The 22,532-nt window shown below is 36.5% G+C and overlaps 2 protein-coding genes across 2 annotated transcripts; both read left to right on the top strand.

Moving 5' to 3' along the window:
• Positions 1-3,592: 3,592 nt before the first annotated feature.
• LOC308678751 (olfactory receptor 14I1-like) lies at positions 3,593-4,522 on the top strand (the record flags this gene model as incomplete). Its single annotated transcript, XM_081345983.1, has 1 exon — positions 3,593-4,522. One exon carries the CDS (start codon positions 3,593-3,595, stop codon positions 4,520-4,522), a length of 930 nt encoding a protein of 309 aa, XP_081202109.1.
• An 8,059-nt stretch (positions 4,523-12,581) lies between these two features.
• On the top strand, positions 12,582-19,295 carry LOC308678752 (olfactory receptor 14C36-like; the record flags this gene model as incomplete). Its single annotated transcript, XM_081345984.1, has 2 exons — positions 12,582-12,897; positions 18,688-19,295. The coding sequence occupies 2 exons, from the start codon at positions 12,582-12,584 to the stop codon at positions 19,293-19,295; spliced, it is 924 nt and encodes a 307-aa protein (XP_081202110.1).
• Between the last annotated feature and the right edge of the window lie 3,237 nt (positions 19,296-22,532).

Below are 22,532 nucleotides of genomic sequence, written 5' to 3' on the forward strand. Positions count from 1 at the left end.
CTGAGGGCCGGAGGATCAGTTTAGTGGGGCTAGATTGGTTCCAGGCTCTGGGAATAGGGATCTCAGGGATCCATAGCACCCAGACCAAAAGCCTCAAATCCATCTGCAAAGCATTTGCAGACATATTCAATGTCAAGTTGGGTAAATACACAGGGCCCCCAATTAAGTTTAAATTGAACCCCGATATTCTCCCTGTGAGAATAAAGCCCTGAAGTGTCTCCTTTGCTCTCAAGCACAAGATTGAGAGCGAACTGGAAAAATGAGTGAGTTGACTTCCGGGTGGCAAGGCTCCATCGATGGCGGCTGTTTCAGCCATCAACACCGCTGTTTTCCGTGAGAGCCGCTAAAAACAGCGACGATCAGGTGTTTGGCAGCTCGGAAACCCTCTCCTCGAGAGAAGAGGGGGGTGAACATTTAGGTAGGGGTAGAGCTCCCGTAGACCACAAGAGTTTAAACTCTGGTGGTTGTAGGGTGTGAGCCCCCCCGAAGCCTGAATTTGCTCCGGACTCCAGGACGCCTCTGCTCCAAGGCTTTGGAGAAGAGCAGGATGCTGCAACCATCCCTGCTATCGATAATTAATTGTGGATTACTTGGATGCAGGCAGAGCTGTGCAGGAGAATGCTGTAATAGCAAGTATTTGAAATTTAACTCTGAATACTTCGAGAGAAAAAGTTGCAAGCGGTGTGGAAAGTGAAAGTTCATAATAGAAATTAACTGGGTGTTAAGATGGCTTCTAAACCAACTAAAGTTCCTAGAAGTGCTGGTGCTTCGCCAGTTCAGCATTCTTCATTACAGGCTTTGATGCCTCCTCCTGTGGCACCCGCACCTGCACCAGCATTAACAATAAAAGATTTACAAGATGCTTTACAAGATGCTTTAAAAACATAATCCCAACAAATAGCTGAACTTACTGAGGAGAAGAATAAGAGCAGACATTTTGGCTGCATTTCAAGGGCTCGCAGTTTGTATTGAGCGTTTGGATGATTGCGTGGAAGAGCTCAGTCAAAACAATATGAGATTAGATGCTAAAATGTTGGATGCTGAAAATGTGATGGAAAAGATTGATGATGATGAAGTTATGATACAATATAGCGATATGGAGTTTGCTGTGTGGATTAGAGGTTTGAAAGAAGATCCTAAGGAAGATTTGAAAGAATTATTGGCACAAGCCCTTGAACCAGTTTTGGAGCGTCCAGCAAAAGATATTATGGGGGATATAGACAAAATATTTCGTGTTAATTCTTGGATTGCAAGACAAAGAAAGTTACCTAGAGATGTGGTGGTTTATTTTACAAAGAGATCAATTAGAAATGTGGTCATCCAAGCCTTCTATAAAAACAGATTTACAGTTGCTGAGCAAGAAGTTTTAATTCTGAAAGAGATTCCTCCAAGAATTTTAAGGAAAAGAAAAGAATTTGTTTTCTTGGCAGATGAATTAAAGAAATGGCAGATTCAGTTTAGATGGGAGATTCCAGCAGGTATGACGGTGATGTGTGCAAGCACGAGATATTATCTTAATACAGTTTTGCAGGTATGAGATTTTTATTCTAATATTTTGAAGGCAGGCAGTTATGATTTGTTATTTGGTTGGCATGCATATTTATTGTATGATAAGAAGGTGGATAATGTGTTTAAGATACATATATTAAGGTATGCTCTGTTGCGAGTATGGAGAAAATATAGACATAAGTTAAATTATAAAATACCAATTTGGGCAATACCTAAACATGCAATAGAAAATATAAATGTGGGATTTAAACATGATGTGATTACATACAAAGAAATTTTAAGGATAGAAAGGAATGTATGGCAATTAAAGCCATACAATATTTTAAAAGAAGAAAAGATTGTACAAACTTGGTTCCAGAATGGGCAGTTACAAGCAAGATGGAAAGAAGATCAGAAAGTTGGTATCTTGATAACTGATGGAAATTTGGTAAAACAAATTAGAGATCAAGGTCAAGCAAATATAAGAAGGATATATAATGCACTGATAGAAATTGATTCAGAAATGGAACTTGTTAAACATTGTATGATAAAGTGGGCCAGAATTTTCAAGAACCAATAATAATGGACACTTGGGAGAAAATATGGGTTAGGAAAGTTAAATTTACACAGGCACAAAACTTAAGGAAGAATTTTTATAAAATGTTTTATAGATGGCATTTAGATCCCAAAAAATTAGCATGTATGTATCCAAATTGTCAGCCAAAATGTTGGAGATGTGGTTGTGATGATGCAACGTATTATCATGTATGGTGGACTTGTAAAAAAGTTAAAGATTTTTGGATCAAAATCTGGTGGAACATGCAGAAGATATTTAAGCAAAAGATAAGATTTTCATCACTATTTTTTTTGTTGGGTATTATCACTGACTGTACTGCTATAGAAACTAAACTGATGCTGAACTTAATAACAGCTGCAAGACTTTTGATAGCGTAATACTGGAAGAAGGAGGATCTGCCTACTATAGAAGAATGGACTTTGAAAGTTTTGAACTTGGCAGAAATGGCTAAAATCTCAGCATATGTGAAAGATCACTCGCAACAAAGATATATAGTGGAATGGAGAAGATGGATTGATTATATTCAGAATAAATATGGGACTACAAAGTATCATTTAGCATATGAATAGTTATTAGTTATTATAATTAGAGGATATATTATTTATCTTTTCTATGGTTAAGGAGAGTTAAAGTGTGATAGGATTTAAAGAGTAATTATAGTAATAAGAATATTTTAGAGTAAGATTGTATGATGGAATACCCTGTATTCTGCTTTGGGAAGTGGGGGGGGAGGTGTTGGGAAGGGAGGGAAGGGGAGGGGTTGGGGGAGATGGGGTATATGTTCTAAAAATGTATTTTAAAACTTTTCAGTAAAAAAGTGTATGTTCATTCTAAATTATTAGCATACTGTATTTATTAGAAAAATCAAAGCAAACAGATGATTACTACTAATAAAAATCTCTGGAGTGTTTTCTGAGGATATGTGCAGGATGTTTGGGAGCTAACTAAGTCTCTGTGGTGTCAAAGAAGATAAGTTAATCTTTCCTGCAATTCAGAAAACCATTTAAACCCTGTAATGAGAATGAAAAGCATTGTATACAATGCCACCTTCTAAATGAGGAAGAAAGAAAAAATGAATATTGAATCTAATCAGAAGAATGTGAATGAAGACAATAAGCAAATATCTTCTAGATTTTGCTTGTCTACTATTCTCATACTCTCGGGAAGAGTTTATTTGCACTCTCGGGAAGAGTTTATTTGCCTTATAAATAAAAGCAGGAAAAACCATAGAGGATATACTGTATGCTCTACATAGTCCATCACTTTTAGCGGACCTCAAGATAAACACCTCTGCCACTGTGATGTGAAATGTCTCCTCTGCTTCCAGACTTAATTTATTTTCATGTTGAAAGTTCTTCTTGCTTTGATTTGAACTTTTGTATGTTTCATTTTACATCAAAATCACGGCAGGAATGTAAGGTTGTATTTGAAAATCTTGGATAGCTTTGAAGGACAATTTGAAATGAATTGGAGATATTTTAATAGCTTCCACCTCACTTCCAGGACTGTCATAAATGTGGCCAGAAAATGGATAATGACACAAGTGTGTTTCTTCTCTTGGAATTCTCAAAGATATGGGAAATTAAGATGATGTATTCAACTTTCTTCCTTCTCTTGTATTTCATGACAATAACAGGAAATTTTTTGATCATCTCTGTGGTTGCTTTGGACTCCCATCTTCATACTCCCATGTATTTTTTCCTGATGAACTTAGCTCTCCAAGATGTTGGTTCTGTTTCAGTCATCGTTCCCAAAGCTGTTTTTAATTTAGTAATGAATATCAGGGATATTTCCTATTCAGGATGTGTTGCTCAAGTCCTCTTGTTTGTCTTCTTTATGGGTTGTGATATTGCCCTCCTTACTGTCATGGCATATGATCGGTTTGTTGCCATTTGCAATCCTTTGCAGTATGAAATAATAATGAACAAAACATTCTGTATAAAAATGGTTGGCACTGTATGGATTGTCAGCCTCATCAATGCTGTGTTGCACACTATTGGCACTTTCACTAATCATTTCTGCTCTAATACAATCAATCAGTTCTATTGTGAAATCCCACAGTTACTTAAATTTGCCTGCTCAGATATATATGTAATTGAAATTGGATATGTTATATTTATTATGATATTAGTATTTGGTTGCTTTATTTTCATCTCTATTACTTATGCACAGATCTTCTCTGTTGTTTCAAGAATCCCTTCTGTTCAGGGAAGGAAAAAGGCCTTCTCTACTTGTTTTCCCCACCTCACAGTTTTCTCCATATTTTTGGTTGCCTCCTCATTTGGTTACCTGATTCCTCGACCCGACAAACCATCACACTTTGATTTCACCATTACAATATCCTATTCCATTATTCCACCCATGTTAAACCCAATAATCTACACCATGAGAAACAAGGACATCAAAGTTGCTCTTTCAAAAATTTTCAATCTTGGAATTAGAAAATGGCCAATATAATGGCAGAGAATAAATATGAAAGACAGGTTTAATGTGAATTCTACTATCAAGTTTCATACTCCTTTAGGTTAAAATACTTGTTTTTGTACTAGAAAACAAAACAAAGGATGTTAACCTATTCATTCTTAAATAAAAAAATGTAACAATAAATATATAAAAATCCTACACTTTTGTATATGTTTGTTGAGTTGCAGTTTTCAAATGTTTATGGCATACTGTACATACAAAAAAATAGAAAGTTTTTTTCCCCCAGAATAATTGTAATCACAACATGGTTGTAAGTCTGATTCCATCTTCTGGATTTGTTGTATATTAACCTCCCATTTGAGAATACTTTCCCCTTCAGTTTTTCCTCATGCTTTATCACAGCCTTTTCTTTTTTAGGCTCTACTTCTCCTATTAAACCTTCATGGTTGGTCAAAATTCCATTTTTCCCCTCTTGGATCTCTTCCTTCTCTACTTTTCCTTTGAATTAAGTTGTAGCAGTTACTCCTACTATCCTAATCTTCCATGATCCCTTCTCTTTGAACCCAATCATTTGGGTTGTGATTGTAAAATTAATTCTAATTACCAGATCACAAGGCAATTTTGGGGTTAACTTATCACTATCACTTCTAATCCATAACCTTGACTAAAGGGATTTTTTTAATGCCCCCAAAAATTTGTATAGGGCTGTCTATCTATATGCCACTTTCCTTATGAGAAAAAGACATACTATGGACCTTCTATTTCCAGCATTCACAAAACCTTGGAAAAGTACCCACTGACTTAGTCTAGGACAGGAGTGTCAAACTCAATTTCATTGAGGGCCGCATCAGCATTGCAGTTGCCCTCAGGGGGCCGAGTGGGTATGGCCTGGGTGGGCATGGCCTACTGGGTGGGCGTGGCTAGAGTGCGTATGGCCTACTGGGTGGGCATGGCTAGCTCTACATAGTTTGCATCAAGGGTGCCTATGGGGGCCTGGGCAGGAGTGGGACAGATCTGAGGGTCTCTGGCAGAAGGAGGGTCTCTGGGCAAGGACCAAGGCAGTGGGGGCCATTCCCTCACTGTTTCCAGGATGGCTTCGTGGGCCACATGAAACCACTTCGCAGGCCGGATCTGGCCCCCAGGCCTTGTGTTTGACATGTCTGGTCTAGGACTATGATTATACTCTGTAGGGGAGCTTGAACCATTGTTGATATGAAAATTTCCCTTGAGTCTGAAGCAATCCCTTTTATAACTCAAATTTTCAAAGATTGCTTTGAATCTTAACTAATCAGAATTGATACAGATTTGATACAGTCAGAAAAGCACAGGAAACTGGAACACTTGTTTTTATTTTCCCTGCCAGTGCTTGGGGAGACTTCTGTTTCACAAGGTAAGGATAGGTTATACAAAGCAAACTTTGTCCTGGACCCATGCTTCTATTGATTGGTCAAGGCCTTCTGGGAGGTGTCATATGGCTGGATCTAAAGAATGGTTAATGCTTCTTTGAAGTAGGATGTAGTACTATGTGTGATGCTGCACCCATTGATGGCTTTTCTACAACTGGTACTGGACAACTTTGTTTTGGGAGTGAGGGCACCTTTTTTGGCATGGTCTTTCTTCCATGACCAGTATTTTTTGGGAGAAGTGTTGTTAAATGAGGGCCCTGAGATGTGGGGGTACATCAGGGCTCAGATCTCTCATCATATCTTATTATCTACATAAATTCATTGAATTAGATCAGGGCTTTTCAACCTTTTCATTCATTGTACCACTTTTAGGACGAGGTAATGTCCGAGTACCACCAGTTGCCCAGCAAGGTGTCAAAAACTTGAACCCCCCCAAAAAAGAAAAAAAAAGATAAAGTACAGGTAGTCCTCGACTTACAATGATTCACTTAGTGACTGTTCAAAGTTACAACAGCACTGAAAAAAGTGACTTATGACCATTTTTCACACTTATGACCGTTGCAGCATCCCCAGGGTCATGTGATTTACATTCAGATGCTTGGCAATCAGTTCATATTTATGATGGTCACATTGTTCCAGGGTCATGTGATCACCTTTTGCAACCTTCTGACAAGCAAAGTTAGTGGGGAAACCAGATTCACTTAACAATCACGTTACTAATTTAATTTCTCTCTCTCCTTCTCTTTTTCTCCCTCTCTCCCCTCCCTCTTTCTTTCTCTCCTCTCTCTCCCTCTTTCTCTCTCTCTCTCTCCCTTTTTCTCCCTCTCCCTCTTTCTCTCCCTATTTTTTTCTTTCCCTCTATTTCTCCCTCTTTCTCCCTCTATTTCCCTCCCTTTCTTTCTCCTCTCTCTCTCTCCCTCTTTCTCTCCCGCTCTATTTTTCTCTTTCCCTCTATTTCACCCTCTTTCTCTCTCTCCATTTCCCTTCCTCTTTCTTTCTCCTTGTCTCTCTCTCCCTCTTTCTCTCTCTCTCTCTCCCTTTCTTTCTCTCCCTCTCTCTTTCCCTCTCCCTCTTTCTTTCTCTCTCTCTATTTCTCTCCCTTTCTTTTTCCTTCTCTCTCTCTCCCTCTTTCTCTCTCTCCCTATTTTTTTCTCCTTCTCTCTCTCCCTCTCTTTCTCTCTCTCCCTCTCTCTTTTTCTCTCTCTATTTCTCTCTCTCCCTCCCTCTCCCATTGTCCCTTCCTTCTTTCCTTCCTTCCTTCCTTTCTTCCTTCCCTCCCTCTTTGTCCTTTCCTCATTCCCTCCCTCCCATTGTCATTTCTTTCCTTCCTTCCAAATCCATTTTTACCAAGAAACCTGATGCCCACTTAATTCTTCATGAAGCATCGGAGGAAAGTTGGGGAAGATCTATCAATGATACTTGGAGGTTGCTTGCTCATTTAATAAGCTTTATTCCAGCAACAGAAACACTTTGCATTTGCTCACAGTCGATCCACGCACACCAACAATGCTGCTGTGGACCGCGAGGCAGGAAGGTGCCCTTCACATGGGAGGGATGGCACCAAAGCGCCCTTCACCCTGCTCGCCTTCTGCAGACGCGGCCGAAGTCCCGGGTGGAGGTCGATCTGCCAGTCAGGGAAGCGCACACTAGCAACTCACTACAGCTGCTCTTGGGGGACAGAGGCACAAAGCTGGCCAGACAGGGCTCACAGCAATTGACCGTCCCAGACTACAGCTGTGCTTCCAACTTTCCCAGGGGAGCCCCCGCAGCTGAGTGCAGTGCAGAGCACCAGCATGCCCCACTGCCACAGAAGTGACCCGCTGGAGCAGTCCTTTTTTTTTTTTTTACAACAGTGTGCTATTTTATACAGTCGTTTAAGGTTTTCTTTTTTTCAGCAGGAGCTACATGCATGAATAAGTATATAATAAATCATTTTTTCTTCCCCTTGGATCTAGATGACTGCACATTATTTTTTTTGAACAAGCTGGCCTGGCCTGATGGAGGACTGGGGGGGAGTTGTTATTGTTATTTTATTGGGGTTTTAAGATGTATTTTTAGTATATGGGCATGTATTTAATTATTTTTTAACTTTTGTGATCCTGTATTTTTATTCTTGCCCTGTTCACCGCCCTGAGTCCTTTGGGAGAAGGGCGGTATAGAAATATTATTAAATTAAATTAAATTAAATTAAATTATTATTCTAAAACTCAATTTCTGTTTATTCTTGTACATATATAAATCAATAACGCGGTGGCTCAGTGGGTTAGGACCCTGAGCTTGTCAATCAGAAGGTCGGCAGTTTGGCGGGTTGAATCCCGAGTGCTGCGTAGCAGAGTGAGCGCCTGTTACTCGTCCCAGCTTCTGCCAACCTAGCAGTTCAAAAGCACGTAAAAATTCAAGTAGAAAAAAAGGGACCACTACGGTGGGAAGGTAACAGTGCTCCGTGCGCCTTTGGCACACCTCTAGTCATGCCGGCCACATGACCACGGAGACGTCCTTGGACAAGCGCTGGCTCTTCAGCTTTGAAATGGAGATGAGCACCAGCCCCTAGAGTCGGAAATGACTAGCACGCATGTGCGGGGGAACCTTTACCTATATTTATTTCTAAAATCTAATAGCATTTATCCTTGATAAATATCAGTCAAATAAATGTTATAATCCAATCTGATTATGTTGCAAGAAGGTTAAAAGAGACTTCAATGGACAAACAATTAAAAATGCTTCTTCCCATGTCCAATGCAAAATATGTCATTTTCAACTGATAATGATAATTTAGGAAATATGGATTTCAGAAAACATAAACTGAAAATCCCAAATTATTTGGACAAATATATTCAATCTTTTCAATCATGAGCCTGTGGATGTATATCAGTATATACATATACTGTCCATATACATATAGATATACACATGCCCCCCCACACACAGACACATATGTTAATAACCAGTGCAATATATACAATACTAAATACATATTTGGCAAGTGAATTAATACTAAAGCCAGTCATCAATAAAACAATCTTACAGACTTTACTGAATGTTCCAGCTCCTGTTCTTGGTGACATAGCCCTATCTTCAAGACCATATGAAATAATAATAATAATAATAATAATAATAATAATAATAATAATAATAATAATAATAATAATAATAAAAAATAATAATAATAATAATAAGAAGAAGAAGAAGAACAACAACAACAACAACAACAACAACAATAATAATAATAATAATAATAATAATAATAATAATAATAATAATAATAATAATGACAAAGACGACGATGATGATGGTGATGTTGGAAGGGACCTTGGAGATCATCTAGTCCAACCCCCTGCTCAGGCAGTAAACCCTATACCATTTCAGACAAATGGCTATCCAGTCTTCTTAAAAACTTCTAGTGTTGGAGCATTCACAGCTCCTGGAGGCAGGTTGTTCTAACTGTCAGGAAATTTCTCCTTAGTACTAGGTTGCTTCTCTCTTCGGTTAGTTTCCATCCATTGCTTTTTGTCCTGCCTTCAGGTGCATTGGAGAATAGCTTGACTCCCTCTTCTTTGTGGCAGCCCCTGAGATATTGGAACACTGCTATCATGTCACCCCTTGCTCTTCTCTTCATTAAACTAGACATACCCATTTCCAGCCACCGTTCCTTATATGTTTTAGCCTCCAGTCTCATGATCATCTTTGTTGCTCTTCTCTGTACTCTTTCTAGAGTCTCAACAAGTGTTTGGCAATGTTTTTTTAACAATAGATTCTATTCACTTATAGCATATATTAAAGAAAGCTAATATCATCTACTGCTAAGCTTGTAAGCCGCCCTGAGTCTTCGGAGAAGGGCGGGATATAAATGGAATTAAAAATAAAAAAAAATAAAATAGTAAGTTATTTGAACACCGTGAAATATAGGTTTCCCTTTATCATCTTTACTTTGTATTTTAGTTTTATAAATATTAGACAGAGATATTAACCAAATTGATCAAAATCCTAATTAAACTATTAAAAAAAGAGTGTTACAAAGGGCTTTTGATGCTGAGGATTTTGTGTTAGTACAAGATCCTACAGTATAAGTTTTATGAATTATTTAATGAAAAGGTGATGGCATTTGGAATAATGACTGTTTTTAAGATTCATAAAAAAGTCTAAGATGTTGGTCACAAATATGAGTGCATAGGTTCCAGAGTTGTTGATGGTGAAAACTGATTTTAAAATTGAAAGAAAGGAGAAATAAGTATTAGACAGTATTAGATAGTATTAGACAGAATTGGACAGAGATATTAAACAAATTGATCAAATTAAGGGACTCCTAATTAAACTATTAAAAAGAGAGTTATGAAGGGCTTTTGATGCTGAGGATTTGGTGTTAGTACAAGATCCTATAAATTTTATGAATCATTTAATGAAAAAGTGATGGCATTTGGAATAATGACTGTTTTTAAGATTAATAAACAAAAGAGTAAGATGTTGGTCACAAATATGAATGCATAAGTTCCAGAGTTGAGGATGGTGAAAACTGATTTTAAAATTGAAAGAAAGGAGAAATACAGTGACTAATAAAAATTGTTTCAGAATAATTACTGTTAAAACATGGAATGAGATAAAAAAAGACTTAATGAGATGGCACACATTACAATTGCCATTTATTGTCAGCATTTCAATAGCAATAGCACTTAGACTTATATACCACTTCACAGTGCTTTATAGCTGTCTTCCTAACCAGTTTACAGAGTCAGCCTATTGCCCCCAACAATCTGGGTCCTCATTTTATCGACCTCGGAAAGATGGAAGGCTGAGTCAACCTTGAGCCAGTGAGAACTGAACTATAGAACTGCTGTCAGCCAGCAGTCAGCAGAAGTAGTCTGCAGTACTGCATTCTAACCACTTTGCCACCCTGGGTCATTTCAGTTATAAAAATGAACATTTCACAGACAATTTTGTTCCTTTTTTTTCAAATAATACCAATATTGTCAACTGATGTATATTTTAAACAATGGCAGAAAAATATTGGAAATTATGTTTATGTGATTGTGGAACCCTATGACTGATAGTAAAGTTGACTCACCCAAATGCAGTCATATGACTGCAGGGAGATAGCATAACCATATATAATTACCTGGATTTTTTTTTCTTAAAGCACTCATATGGCCATAGAGCATCCCTTCTGTAGACGTTGTAACTTCAAAAGGGCATAAAGTGATCAGTTATAAATTGAAGATTACCTGTAATAGGTTTTTCTTATGAAAATTGGTTTTTGTTGGGGGATTGAATAGAATAATCTCCTGACAACTGTATTGAATTTAGGAAGAAAACTCAAGCTATTTTGGGTGTTATCAACAGAAAAGAAGAACTAAAGGAATTTTGAATTGGGAAAAAATGTTAAAAGCTTGTAATTGAAGAACCTTTATTCTTCTTGACTGTTTCCTAGAATAGCCTTGTGAATAGTTTAGGGTGTTTCTTTCAGAAGAAGTTGGAATAAATCTCACTGCTTAGATCTCAGTGCTTCTATGGCGCTGCCATATAAAGACACCAGGTGATTTTAAAATGAAAAAAAATGCAAGGCAATAACGTGGCCTTCCCTTCAGAAAGATACAATAGTCTCCTGCATATATTGGCTAAACCCTAATCTTAACTTGAATAATAACTTCTAGAATTATATTGATTTTAGTGTCTATTACGTTAACTAGGAACAGCAATGAAAAATGAAAAGTGAAGAGGGAAAAATGTCCCTGGAGTTCGTTTTAATCAGTGTAGGACCCCTGAGGTGTAGGACCCCTGAGGAGTTAAATAAGTCTCTGGTTAGGCACAGAAGACTTGATAAAACTATTCCTGGTTCAGAAAATCATTTAAAACCAATATTTATAGGTGGAAAGTATACAGACAATGACCAGTTTCAAAGGAGGAATACAAGAGTTTCCAGGAATATATGAAAATGAATACCTAACAACTGAAAATCAAATTAGAACAGGATTTATTTTCCCCTTTGCCTCCTTTCCTTCTTCTTCATATAGTCATATCATACATATCTATATATGTATATGTTATTAGATTGCATACATTACAACTTTATTCTCTTCAGAGATGTTTTCTCTTTTACATAGTAGGAACTCCAGTAGGATATAAATTTTATTGAATCTGAATCCTACGTATTTTTATAAATGTTTGATTATCTATGAGTCAGATGCAGGCAAATAAAAAACACAATTTTCTTTCTCTGAAGTCTTTTCAAGGCCATTTATGGAGAAATGTTAAAGATTATTAAGATGATATGATTAATTAATTTCATGAAGCTATCCATAACCTGGTGAGAAATAATTTGTTCCTATAGCTTTTAATTTTACTTCCATGCTACTTATGCATATTTTTTTAGTTATCTTACTTATTAGTTAAAATAATTTTAAATGTGTTTCTCCACTGTCTTTCAATTCAGAATTGTAAATGCTGTTATGAGACATGAATACTGTTTGATAAAATTAATAGATCCCCAAACCATAAACTTTAAATTAATGTAATACAACTGAAGTAGTAAAACAAAGATGCATATGTTTGGGACTGTTTATAGGTTTTTAGAAAAGCATGTTTTTTGTTTAATTTTTCCTGAACATGTAGATTTTGCTATTCAAATGTTCTCAGGAGAAACATTTTAGCCAATCACTCTTCTCTTCTAGGTTTACAATACTTGTGACAAAACAATGGATAATGACACATCTTTATTTCTTCTATTGGAATTCTCAACGATTCAGGAACTACAGGTTCTGCACACAGCTATATTTCTGATTCTGTATTTAATGACTATAACAGGGAACATTCTCATTATCTTTGCAGTTGCTTTTGATTCCCAACTTCATACCCCCATGTACTTCTTTCTGATGAACCTAGCCCTACAAGATATCGGTTCTGTTTCGCTCATTGTCCCCAAATCTATTGTCAATTCTATTATTAATGCAAGGCATATTTCTTATTCTGGATGTGTTGCTCAAGTTCTTTTATTTGTCTTCCTTATAGATTGTGATATTTCTCTTCTTACGGTCATGGCATATGATCGATTTGTTGCTATTTGCAATCCTTTACGATATGATATGATAATGAACAGGAAGGCTTGCATCAAAATGATTGGCAGTGTGTGGATTGCCAGCTTTCTCAATGCTTTATTAAACACAATTGGAACTTTTACTACTCATTTCTGTTCTAATGTGATCAATCAATTTTACTGTGAAATCCCACAGTTACTTAAGCTTGCCTGCTCAGATTCATTTGTAATTGAAATTGCTGGCATAATATTCAGCTTTACATTAGCATTTGGTTGTTTTGCCTTCATCTTTGTTACTTACATACACATCTTTATTGCTGTTTCAAAAATCCCTTCTGTTCAGGGAAGAAAAAAAGCCTTCTCTACTTGCTTCCCACACCTCACAGTTTTCTCCTTATTTTTGTTTACTTCTTCATTTGCTTACCTGAGAACTCCATCTGATACCCCATCCCACTTTGATTTTGCAATTACAATCATGTATTCTATTGTTCCACCTATGTTAAATCCATTGATATACAGCTTTAGAAACAAGGATATCAAATTTGCCCTTTCAAGACTTTTGGGTCTGAGGACTCATATTTTAATCAGCAAGAATTAGTAACAGACATATGAAGAGTCAGGCATAAATTCTTAGACAACATAGTTTCACGTTGTGAGATTGAAATATCCTGAAACTGAAATAATCTTATATGCAACTGTTAAGGTCAGAGATTATTCAGCTGTCCACACAGATATTTTTAAAAAATGGGCAACAAAGTTTAAAATATTAGAATCACCTACAAGCTTTCAGATTTCCAAAGAAAGAACTATAAAAGAAGTCATAACAGGTAAACAAAGAAAGAAGCTCTTGTCTTCTAAATATGACAACAGATGCTGTTGGAATGAGAGTTCAATAGACAAAAGATGCAGCAGAGGAAACCATGACTGGTTGATAAAAAAGCCAAAAGATCCATGGCCAGTGAGAAGAAGCAGGAAGATTCCTAAGGCCACTGAAATGGAAGATGAGTCAGAAAGCAGCCAGTAGAAAGTCATATGACCCTTAATTCAAGATGGTGGTAGAGCAAGTTTCACTTGTCTTAGATGCTGGTCAAGCATATAATAAGGAAGAAGTTTCTATGCACAAAAATAAAAGGATGTTTTGATTCCCACCATGGATGAATGGCTACAAAAGCTGATGGAATTAACAGAGATGGCTAAATTGACTGTTTTGATAAAAGAAAAGAATATAAGTACTTTTGTTTCTACTTGGAAAGCACTTCTGGACTTTGTGCTTGAGGTGGAAAAATGTTACTATGATTTGAGGTTTTACTAATTAGATTGATTTGTTGATATAGAAATGGCTAGTTCTTACTATTATAGAAATGTAAAAAGTTGAGATTCAATGTCTTATTTTACTGCAATAGAGTGAATTGGAAGTCAACACCTTTTTTTCCTCCCCTCTGTTTTCCACACTTCTTTTTTCCCCTTCCCCTACTATTATTCCTTCCTTGCTTTGCTATTTTCATATTTTATGTTATAAGTGAATAAAAATCATAATAAAATAAATTAAATGTTATACATATTCACACACAGAGAGAGAAACACACACACATAAACACACACACACAAAGAGAGAGAGAACACAGCCAGATACTGTAAATGTATATGTATGTAGATGTATAGAAATATTAGCATAGATAAATTCTTACAAATATATTTTCTACTATGCATAGTAATAAATAGCACCTCTTCACTTATTAGGCCTGTGCGTATGTATTCAGTTCTGTGTGTATTCAACAGGGCCTATATACAGTATTATGAACAAGTGTAGCAGAAACTACTTTTCCCCTTTTGGATCTAGATAGCTGCACATTATCATTCTGAAACACAAGTTCTGTCTCCTATTTTCTCCATAAATCATTAACTTCATTATGCTTCTTTCTATGTCTAGTGCAAAGTACATATTTCCAGTTTCAAGTAGCAGGTCAGGAAATACATATCCAAGAAAAAGTAAACTGGAAATTCTCAAATTATATGGACAGTTTGGGTTTGAATTTACCCCAAAACCACTGAGACAATCAAGTTGAGAAGATTTGTGAAAATGAACAGTTAAGATCTTATTGAACCATAAAATCCAAATAGACAGGCATTTTGTTCATAAATTGCCTGATATAATAGACATTGAAAAGGAAAAATTCTGGCTCATTGATAATGCTCTACCAGATGATGCTCAGATTTAGAAAAAACAATCTGAAAAACATGTGAAATACCAAGATTTGCAGATCGAAGTCAAACGCTTATCAAAAAAGAAATCAGTCATTGAACCAGTTGTAATTAGTGTCCTTAGAGCAATAACTTAAGCACCCCCTTAATATTTGGACATTTTGAATTTATCAGACCTGAACATCCTAATTTTACAAAAAGTATCATTTTTTGGAATTGCTTATATTCTGAGATTTTGCCTTAATAATTCTTAGGTCATTGTTTAGGACTTGAATGATTATCTTTTCATTAGTCTCTAATTATGAATCTAATTAAAGTTGTATAATTTAAAAACAACAACAATGAAAACAACAATGAAAACAACAACAACAACAACAACAATAATAATAATAATAATAATAAACAACAATAATAAACAACAACAACAACAACAACAACAACAACAACAATAATAATAATAATAATAATAATAATAATAATAATAATAATAATAATAATAATAATAATAATAAAGTTGGAAGGGACCTTGGAGGTCATCTAGTCCAACCCCCTGCTCAGGCAGGAAACCCTATACCATTTCGGACAAATGGCTGCCCATTGTCTTCTTAAAAACTTGCAGTGTTGGAGCATTCATAGCTTCTGGAGGCAGGTTGTTTCACTTGTTAATTGTTCTAACTGTCAGGAAGTTTCTCCTTAGTTCTAGGTTGCTTCTTTCCTTGATTAGTTTCCATCCGTTGCTTCTTGTCTTGCCTTTGGGCGTTTTGGAGAATAGCTTGACTCCCTCTTCTTCGTGGCAGCCCCTGAGATATTGGAACACTGCTATCATGTCCCCCTCATCCTTCTCTTCGTTAAACTAGACATACCCAATTCCAGCAGTTGTTCCTTAAATGTTTTGGTCTCCAGTCCCCTAATCATCTTTGTTGCTCTTCTCTGTACACTTTCTAGAGTCTCAACATCTTTTTTACATCGTGGTGACCAAAACTGGATGCAGTATTCCAAGTGTGACCTTATCAAGGCATTGTAAAGTGGTATTAATACTTCACATGATCTTGATTCTATTCCTCTGTTAATGCAGTCTAGCACTGTATTGGCTTTTTTGGCAGCTGCAGAATACTGCTAGCTCATATTTAAGTGATTGTCCACTAGGACTCTGAGATCCCTCTCACAGTTACTACTATTGAGCAAGGTACCCCCTATACTATACCTATACATTTGGTTTTTCTTGCCTAAATGTAGAACCTTACTTTTTTCACAATTGAATTTCATTTTTGTTAGATAGCACCCAGTTTTCAAGGCTGTCCAGATCCTCCTATATCTTAAGCCTGTTTTCTGGAGTATTGGCTATTCCTGCCAGCTTGGTGTCATCTGCAGATTTGATGTGTTCCCCATTTATCCCTTTGTTCAAATTGTTGATGAAGATGTTGAAGCGCACTGGGCCCGGAACAGAGCCCTGGGGCACCCCACTACACACTTCCCTCCATGTAGATGTAGTTCCATTGAGGACCACACAATGAATATGGCCGGTCAGCCAGCTACGAATCCATCTGGTGGTGATGCTGTCTAACCCACATTTTTCTATCTTGTCAAGTAGAAGGTTGTGATCTACTTTATCAAATGCCTTACTGAAGTCCAAGTAAATTATATCCACAGCATTCCTCTGATCCACTAATTTTGTCACTTGATCAAAGAATGCATTTATTTAATGTAGGTATTGACCACTTGATATTAAGGGGTAATGTCCCTTAAAAAATAATGAACATAAAATATATCAGTATGCCTCACAAATTTGGAGATGACTGGGGAGATAAAAGCAGATCTTGGGCCATCATAAAAAGGACACTGTATGAGTAAGAATTTCTATCGCCCTTGATGCACAAGGGCAAAGTTTCTGTAAAGAAGGAGTCCCATGGAATCTTCCTGCCAGTAGACCAGATGAAAGGTCATCAAAGCAGGCTCTCAAAAAGGCCCACCTCTATTTGCTTAGGGTTAGATTGTATAGATACCTCAGAGGTTGGAGTTATATTTTAAAACAATTTACGGTATATTGTACTGGAAAATTATTCTGCTAAGTAGATGACTGACTTTCAGAATATGCAAAACTTTAAAGGACTGATTTCATTTTCATTTTTTCAAATATGCACGTCATTAAACAATAGTCCTATCTGAAATAATATCCAATTTAATGTTCAAAAAGGCATAACCATTTCTCAGATTATATGGTCTCTAGTTTTTTTTAGCATATTAAGTTAATTAGGGAAAGAAAAGCAAAAGTCAAGAGAAAATGAGAAGAAAACCTTGGAGGTTCCTCTCTTGAGCAGTGCATGACTCCTGGGAGTTGAGCAAGTTTTTGTGAAATTAAAGAAGACTTGATAAAGCTATCATGATACAGAAAAATCATTAAAGTTTCATGGGAGAAGTAAAAGAAGTTCAAGGAACAGATAAATACTCAATAATCTAAAATAAGAATTGATAAAGTAAGCAATGATCTCCATTTTGCCTTTTTTACCCTTCATACTCTAAACTTACTTATCCATCCATCTATCTACTCCTGTGTCTTTCTCAATTTTTCCTCCTTTTATTTTTGATATATGTTGTAACAAATGTATACATATTTAGCCTCCTGAGATGACAGCCAGAAAAAAGAAAACTGCTTATATGTGTTGAGGTGTATGCATATTAACAATGATGAATCAGAAGGCAATTTAAATACAAATTCCCATCAGGAGATACAAAGTTACTGCAAATCATCATCATCATCATCATCATCATCACCATCACCATCACCATCACCATCATCATCCCAGTTCTTGGGAAGGACTCAATAGGTATCTAGCTGATTGTGCAACAAACTGTAACAAATATTTGTTTCATTTTTCTGTCTCACTGTTATTTTAAAGACTTGTAAATTCATCTCATGTATATGTAAATGTGCAGGTTTTTTAAATTTAACTATTAAAACAATTTTTATCCTAGCTCTGATTATATTGATTACAATAATGAAGCATGCTTGCTTACTGAAGAGGTGCAAATGACACCACACCCTGGAACTTAAAATCAGTGCAAGAAAATTGAAGTGATGTGGATGTAATATTTACGATTAGAAACACTTATCCAAATTGGAAATGAAAATATTTATTTTAATCTTCATTGAAATCATACAATTTACAATTAAAACTTCTCCAAATGGAAATAAATAGAAACTATGTTAAGAGTGCTTCCTTTTTTCCTAAGGTTGTGAACTTTGTGACCAAAAATGGATAACAACACATCTATATTTCTTCTCTTGGAATTATCAAACATTCGGGAACTTCAGATTATATATGCCTCTGTATTTTTGATTTTGTATTTAATTACACTAACTGGGAACTTCTTGATTATCTCTGCAATCATTTTTGATTCTCACCTTCATACACCAATGTACCTCTTCCTAATGAATTTAGCCCTGCAGAACATTGGTTCAGTTTCAGTCATTATTCCCAAGTCCATTTTCAATTCATTTATGAACAGACAACAGATTTCTTATTCTGAATGTGTAACTCAAGTTCTTTTGTTTTTATTCTTTGTAGACTCTGATATTTCTCTTCTTACTGTCATGGCATTTGATCGGTATGTTGCTATCTGCAATCCTTTACAATATGAAATGATAATGAACAGGAAGGCCTGCACCCAAATGGTTGGCGGCGTGTGGATTGCCAGCCTGTTCAATGCTGTATTAAACACCACTGGGACTTTTCTTACCCCTTTCTGCTCTAACATTATCAATCAGTTTTATTGTGAAATCCCACATTTGCTGAAGATTGCCTGCTCAGATTTATATATAACTGAAATTGGAGTTGTAGTATTTAGCATTACATTAGCATCAGGTTGCTTTGTCTTTGTTGTTGTTACCTATGTGGAGATCTTTCTTGCTGTTCTGAGAATTCCTTCTGTCCAAGGAAGAAAAAAGGCTTTCTCCACTTGTCTGCCACATCTCATTGTCTTTTCCATTTTTTTGTTTACTGGTTGCTTTGCTTACCTGCATCCTATATCAGAGAAATCATCACACCCTGATTTTGCCATTACAGTGATGTATTCCATTATCCCACCCATGATGAATCCATTAATCTATAGCTTGAGAAACAATGACATTAAGATTGCTCTGTCAAGAATTTTTGCTCTGAGGTCACTTATATAAATGGGAAATATTAGGAGCATGTTTAGAGTATAAAACTGAAGGGTAGGATTAGGTAAACTTCATCTCATAGTTTCATATATTATATTAAGTTGTAAAGTGTGTGATAATGCAGTTTGTCAATAAAGCAAATGAAATATTACTTTCCATATTTCAATAAAACAAATGAAACATTACTTTTTTCTTTTCCTACATATTACTTCACAAGTAAGAAAACAAATGTAGGAATATACTCTTTCCCCAGTGTCTGATAGTGTTTTCTCTCTTTTTTTGATTGATTTCTTTTATTTTTAAAATTAATTTTTAATGTCAGTTTCAGGATATGTGGGGTAATCAAGGAGCACTTGAGCACAATTCTTGAAACAATTGCATATTTTCCTGGGCTCATGCAGTTAAACAGAATAACACAAACTTAGGGAAGACATAGTTGCTTTAAACTGTTCCAAACAAATGCCTTATATATAATCAACTATGCTAGAATTTTCTTTCTAATGGGTTTTCTCCCCACATTTTTCCCCTTCATTGCTAGATATGCATAATTTCACCTGCAGTGTGAAATATATTCTGTTGAATGCTTATTCGCAGGACAGAAATTATATATATATATTTTGATCAAGTGAAGAAAGTATCCACTCTGGGGGCAGGATAGAGATAGGGATAGGGATAGGGATAGGGATAGGGATAGGGATAGGGATAGGGATAGGGATAGGGATAGGGATAGGGATAGGGATAGGGATAGGGATAGGGATAGGGATAGGGATAGGGATAGGGATAGGGATAGGGATAGGGATAAGGACAGGCCTGATTCTTTCCCACCCCAAGCATGATCAGCTTCCTTTTGATGTGTACAAATGACTTAGTCTCTTGCAATCCTCTCTAATCTCTCCATTCCAGGAAGGGGGTGGAGGAGAGAAGGGCAGAAATTGATTGTTTTCTTCCCCACCCTCACCACAGCTGCAGAGCAATTCTAGAACCACCCACCTCAGACTTATGACTCTTGTTGCGAGATGGATGGTCCCATCATCTCCTCATGCTATCCTGTGTTCTCTTTATGAGGAGCAGCCATCTGGAGCACATGCTTGTCATCCAAACAAGTGTTGAATAACTAGTGTACTCTCTGGTTCTTCAGTTTTTGTTGCATTTTCATAGAGATGTCTTTTGTTCAACATGCTTCCCCAGAAGTTAAAATGTTTTGATCTTAAACTGATTATTTCACATTAAAAACTCCATTGTATTGTTTTCTCTCTATCTCTCTCCAGGTTTGAATTGTTACAATTCCAATAGTGAACAAAATATTATGCTTGTTACTGTAAGAATATGTCTCATTAAAATATTATATTTCTTGATGCATTTTTCTAAAATTATATTTAATGAGAAAAATTGTGGTTTCATTTCAAATTTAATTTCCAACATTTCTGTATTATACTTTAGATTTCTTTCCAATACGTTTGGGGGCTCTTTTTTTTTACAGGTCCACCACATCTGAGAGAATGTTATTTCTGTTTCCTGGCATATTTAACATTTATTACCATATAATTTATCCATTTTAAATAGAGTTGTATATCATCTGTAGAACATTTTATATCAATTTTCCTTTAGGTTATATGTACACATTGTAGAGATTTAATCCATAGCTCTTTCCAATTTTGTGTGACATCTATTTCTTTAAAATGTTGCTTCCGTTTGTCATATTTTTTTTTATTTTGTTCTGTCCCTGTATTATATCTAATTAAAAGTATGTGCTGATTTTTTCAGCATCTCATAATTTAATGGTCACAGGGGTCTGTGGGGTACAAATAGCTACTTCTGAGTGCAACGAAGAGAGGGCCACTTTGGTGTAGCAGTTAAGACATCAGGCTACAAATGGGGAGACCAGGAGATGTAGTCTTGTCTGAGGTTCAAAGACAATTGAGTGACCTTGGACCAGTCACTCTCTCAGCCCTAGGAAGTAGACAATAGAAAACTACTTCTGAATAAGCTTGCCAAAAAAATTTAGGGACTTGTCCAAGCAGTCTCTGATAATATGACATTATTAAATGAAAGAGGAAAAAGTAGCAGATGCTGTAAATACTAAATTAGATATTCACTCTGTGTATCTCTTTTTCTTTCATTTTTCTGCCTTTTTGTCTATGAGATGGCTAATTTCTAGATTTTCCTACTGCCTTTATTCCCAGGACAAATGCACAAAACTTTGCCTTCAGGCAAGATTATCACTTTCTAGGATCTTCATTTTTTTAAAAAAAGTATTGCATATTTGTCATTATCCAAGATACTTTACTGTCTACTGCTTCTTGTTGCTAAGAAATAAGTGTTCTATTCTATCCTAAGGCAAGATTGAAGGTGATTCTCAGAATAATTCCTTTCACATAATTAAATACAGAATGCCAAATGATCATATATATGTGTCCCTAATAACTCTAAAAATATGAATCCCAGGCATATTTGTGCAATGGTGTAAAATCCTTGAACTCTGGGATAATTATAATTATGTTTGGAAACCATAAAAATAATAAAATCGACAGACTTCCGGGTGGCAAGGCGTCGCCGCAGGCAGCCATTCTGGCTGTCAGCCCCGCCGGCTCCGTGGAGCCACCGAAAACAGCGCTGATCAGCTGTTTTGGCAGCTCGGAAGCCCCCTCCTCAGGAGAAGAGGAGGGGGTGAGTGCCCAGGTAGGGGTAGAGCTCTCCGGGGCCGCCAGAGCTAAAAGTTTTGGCGGCTGAAGGATTGATCCCCCCCGAAGCCTGGGCTTGCTCCAGACTGCAGGGCGCCTCTGCTCCTGGCTTTTTGGAGCAGAGCAGGGCGTCAGCAACCATCCCTGCCAGCAAGAGAGAACCTTTGAGAACCGGGATTCAGGCAGAGCGACACAGGAGATCTAGGTGAAAGTGAATTTATGATCTTTAACTCAATGGACTTTGCGGAGTTTGAAACGTAAAGTGCGTAGCAGGCAATAGTGGGTGAAAATGGCTGCCAAATCCTCTAAAGTTCTTAGAAGTGCGGGGGCTTTTCCAGTGCAACAGTTTTCGTTACAAGCTTTATTGCCCCCTTCCCCTGCACCTGCACCTGCACCAACTTTTACAGTTAAAGACTTGCAGAATGTGTTGCAAGAGGCTATGGAAAAGCAATCACAACAATTAGCTGAGCTTATGGATGAAAAGCTCACAGAGCTTCTGGATGAGAAGTTAACAGAAATAAGGGCAGACATCTTATTTGCATTTCAAAGCATGGCTATATGTATTGAG

This window comes from Vipera berus (genome assembly GCF_964194415.1).
Source record: "Vipera berus genome assembly, chromosome: Z".
Lineage (NCBI taxonomy): Eukaryota > Metazoa > Chordata > Lepidosauria > Squamata > Viperidae > Vipera > Vipera berus.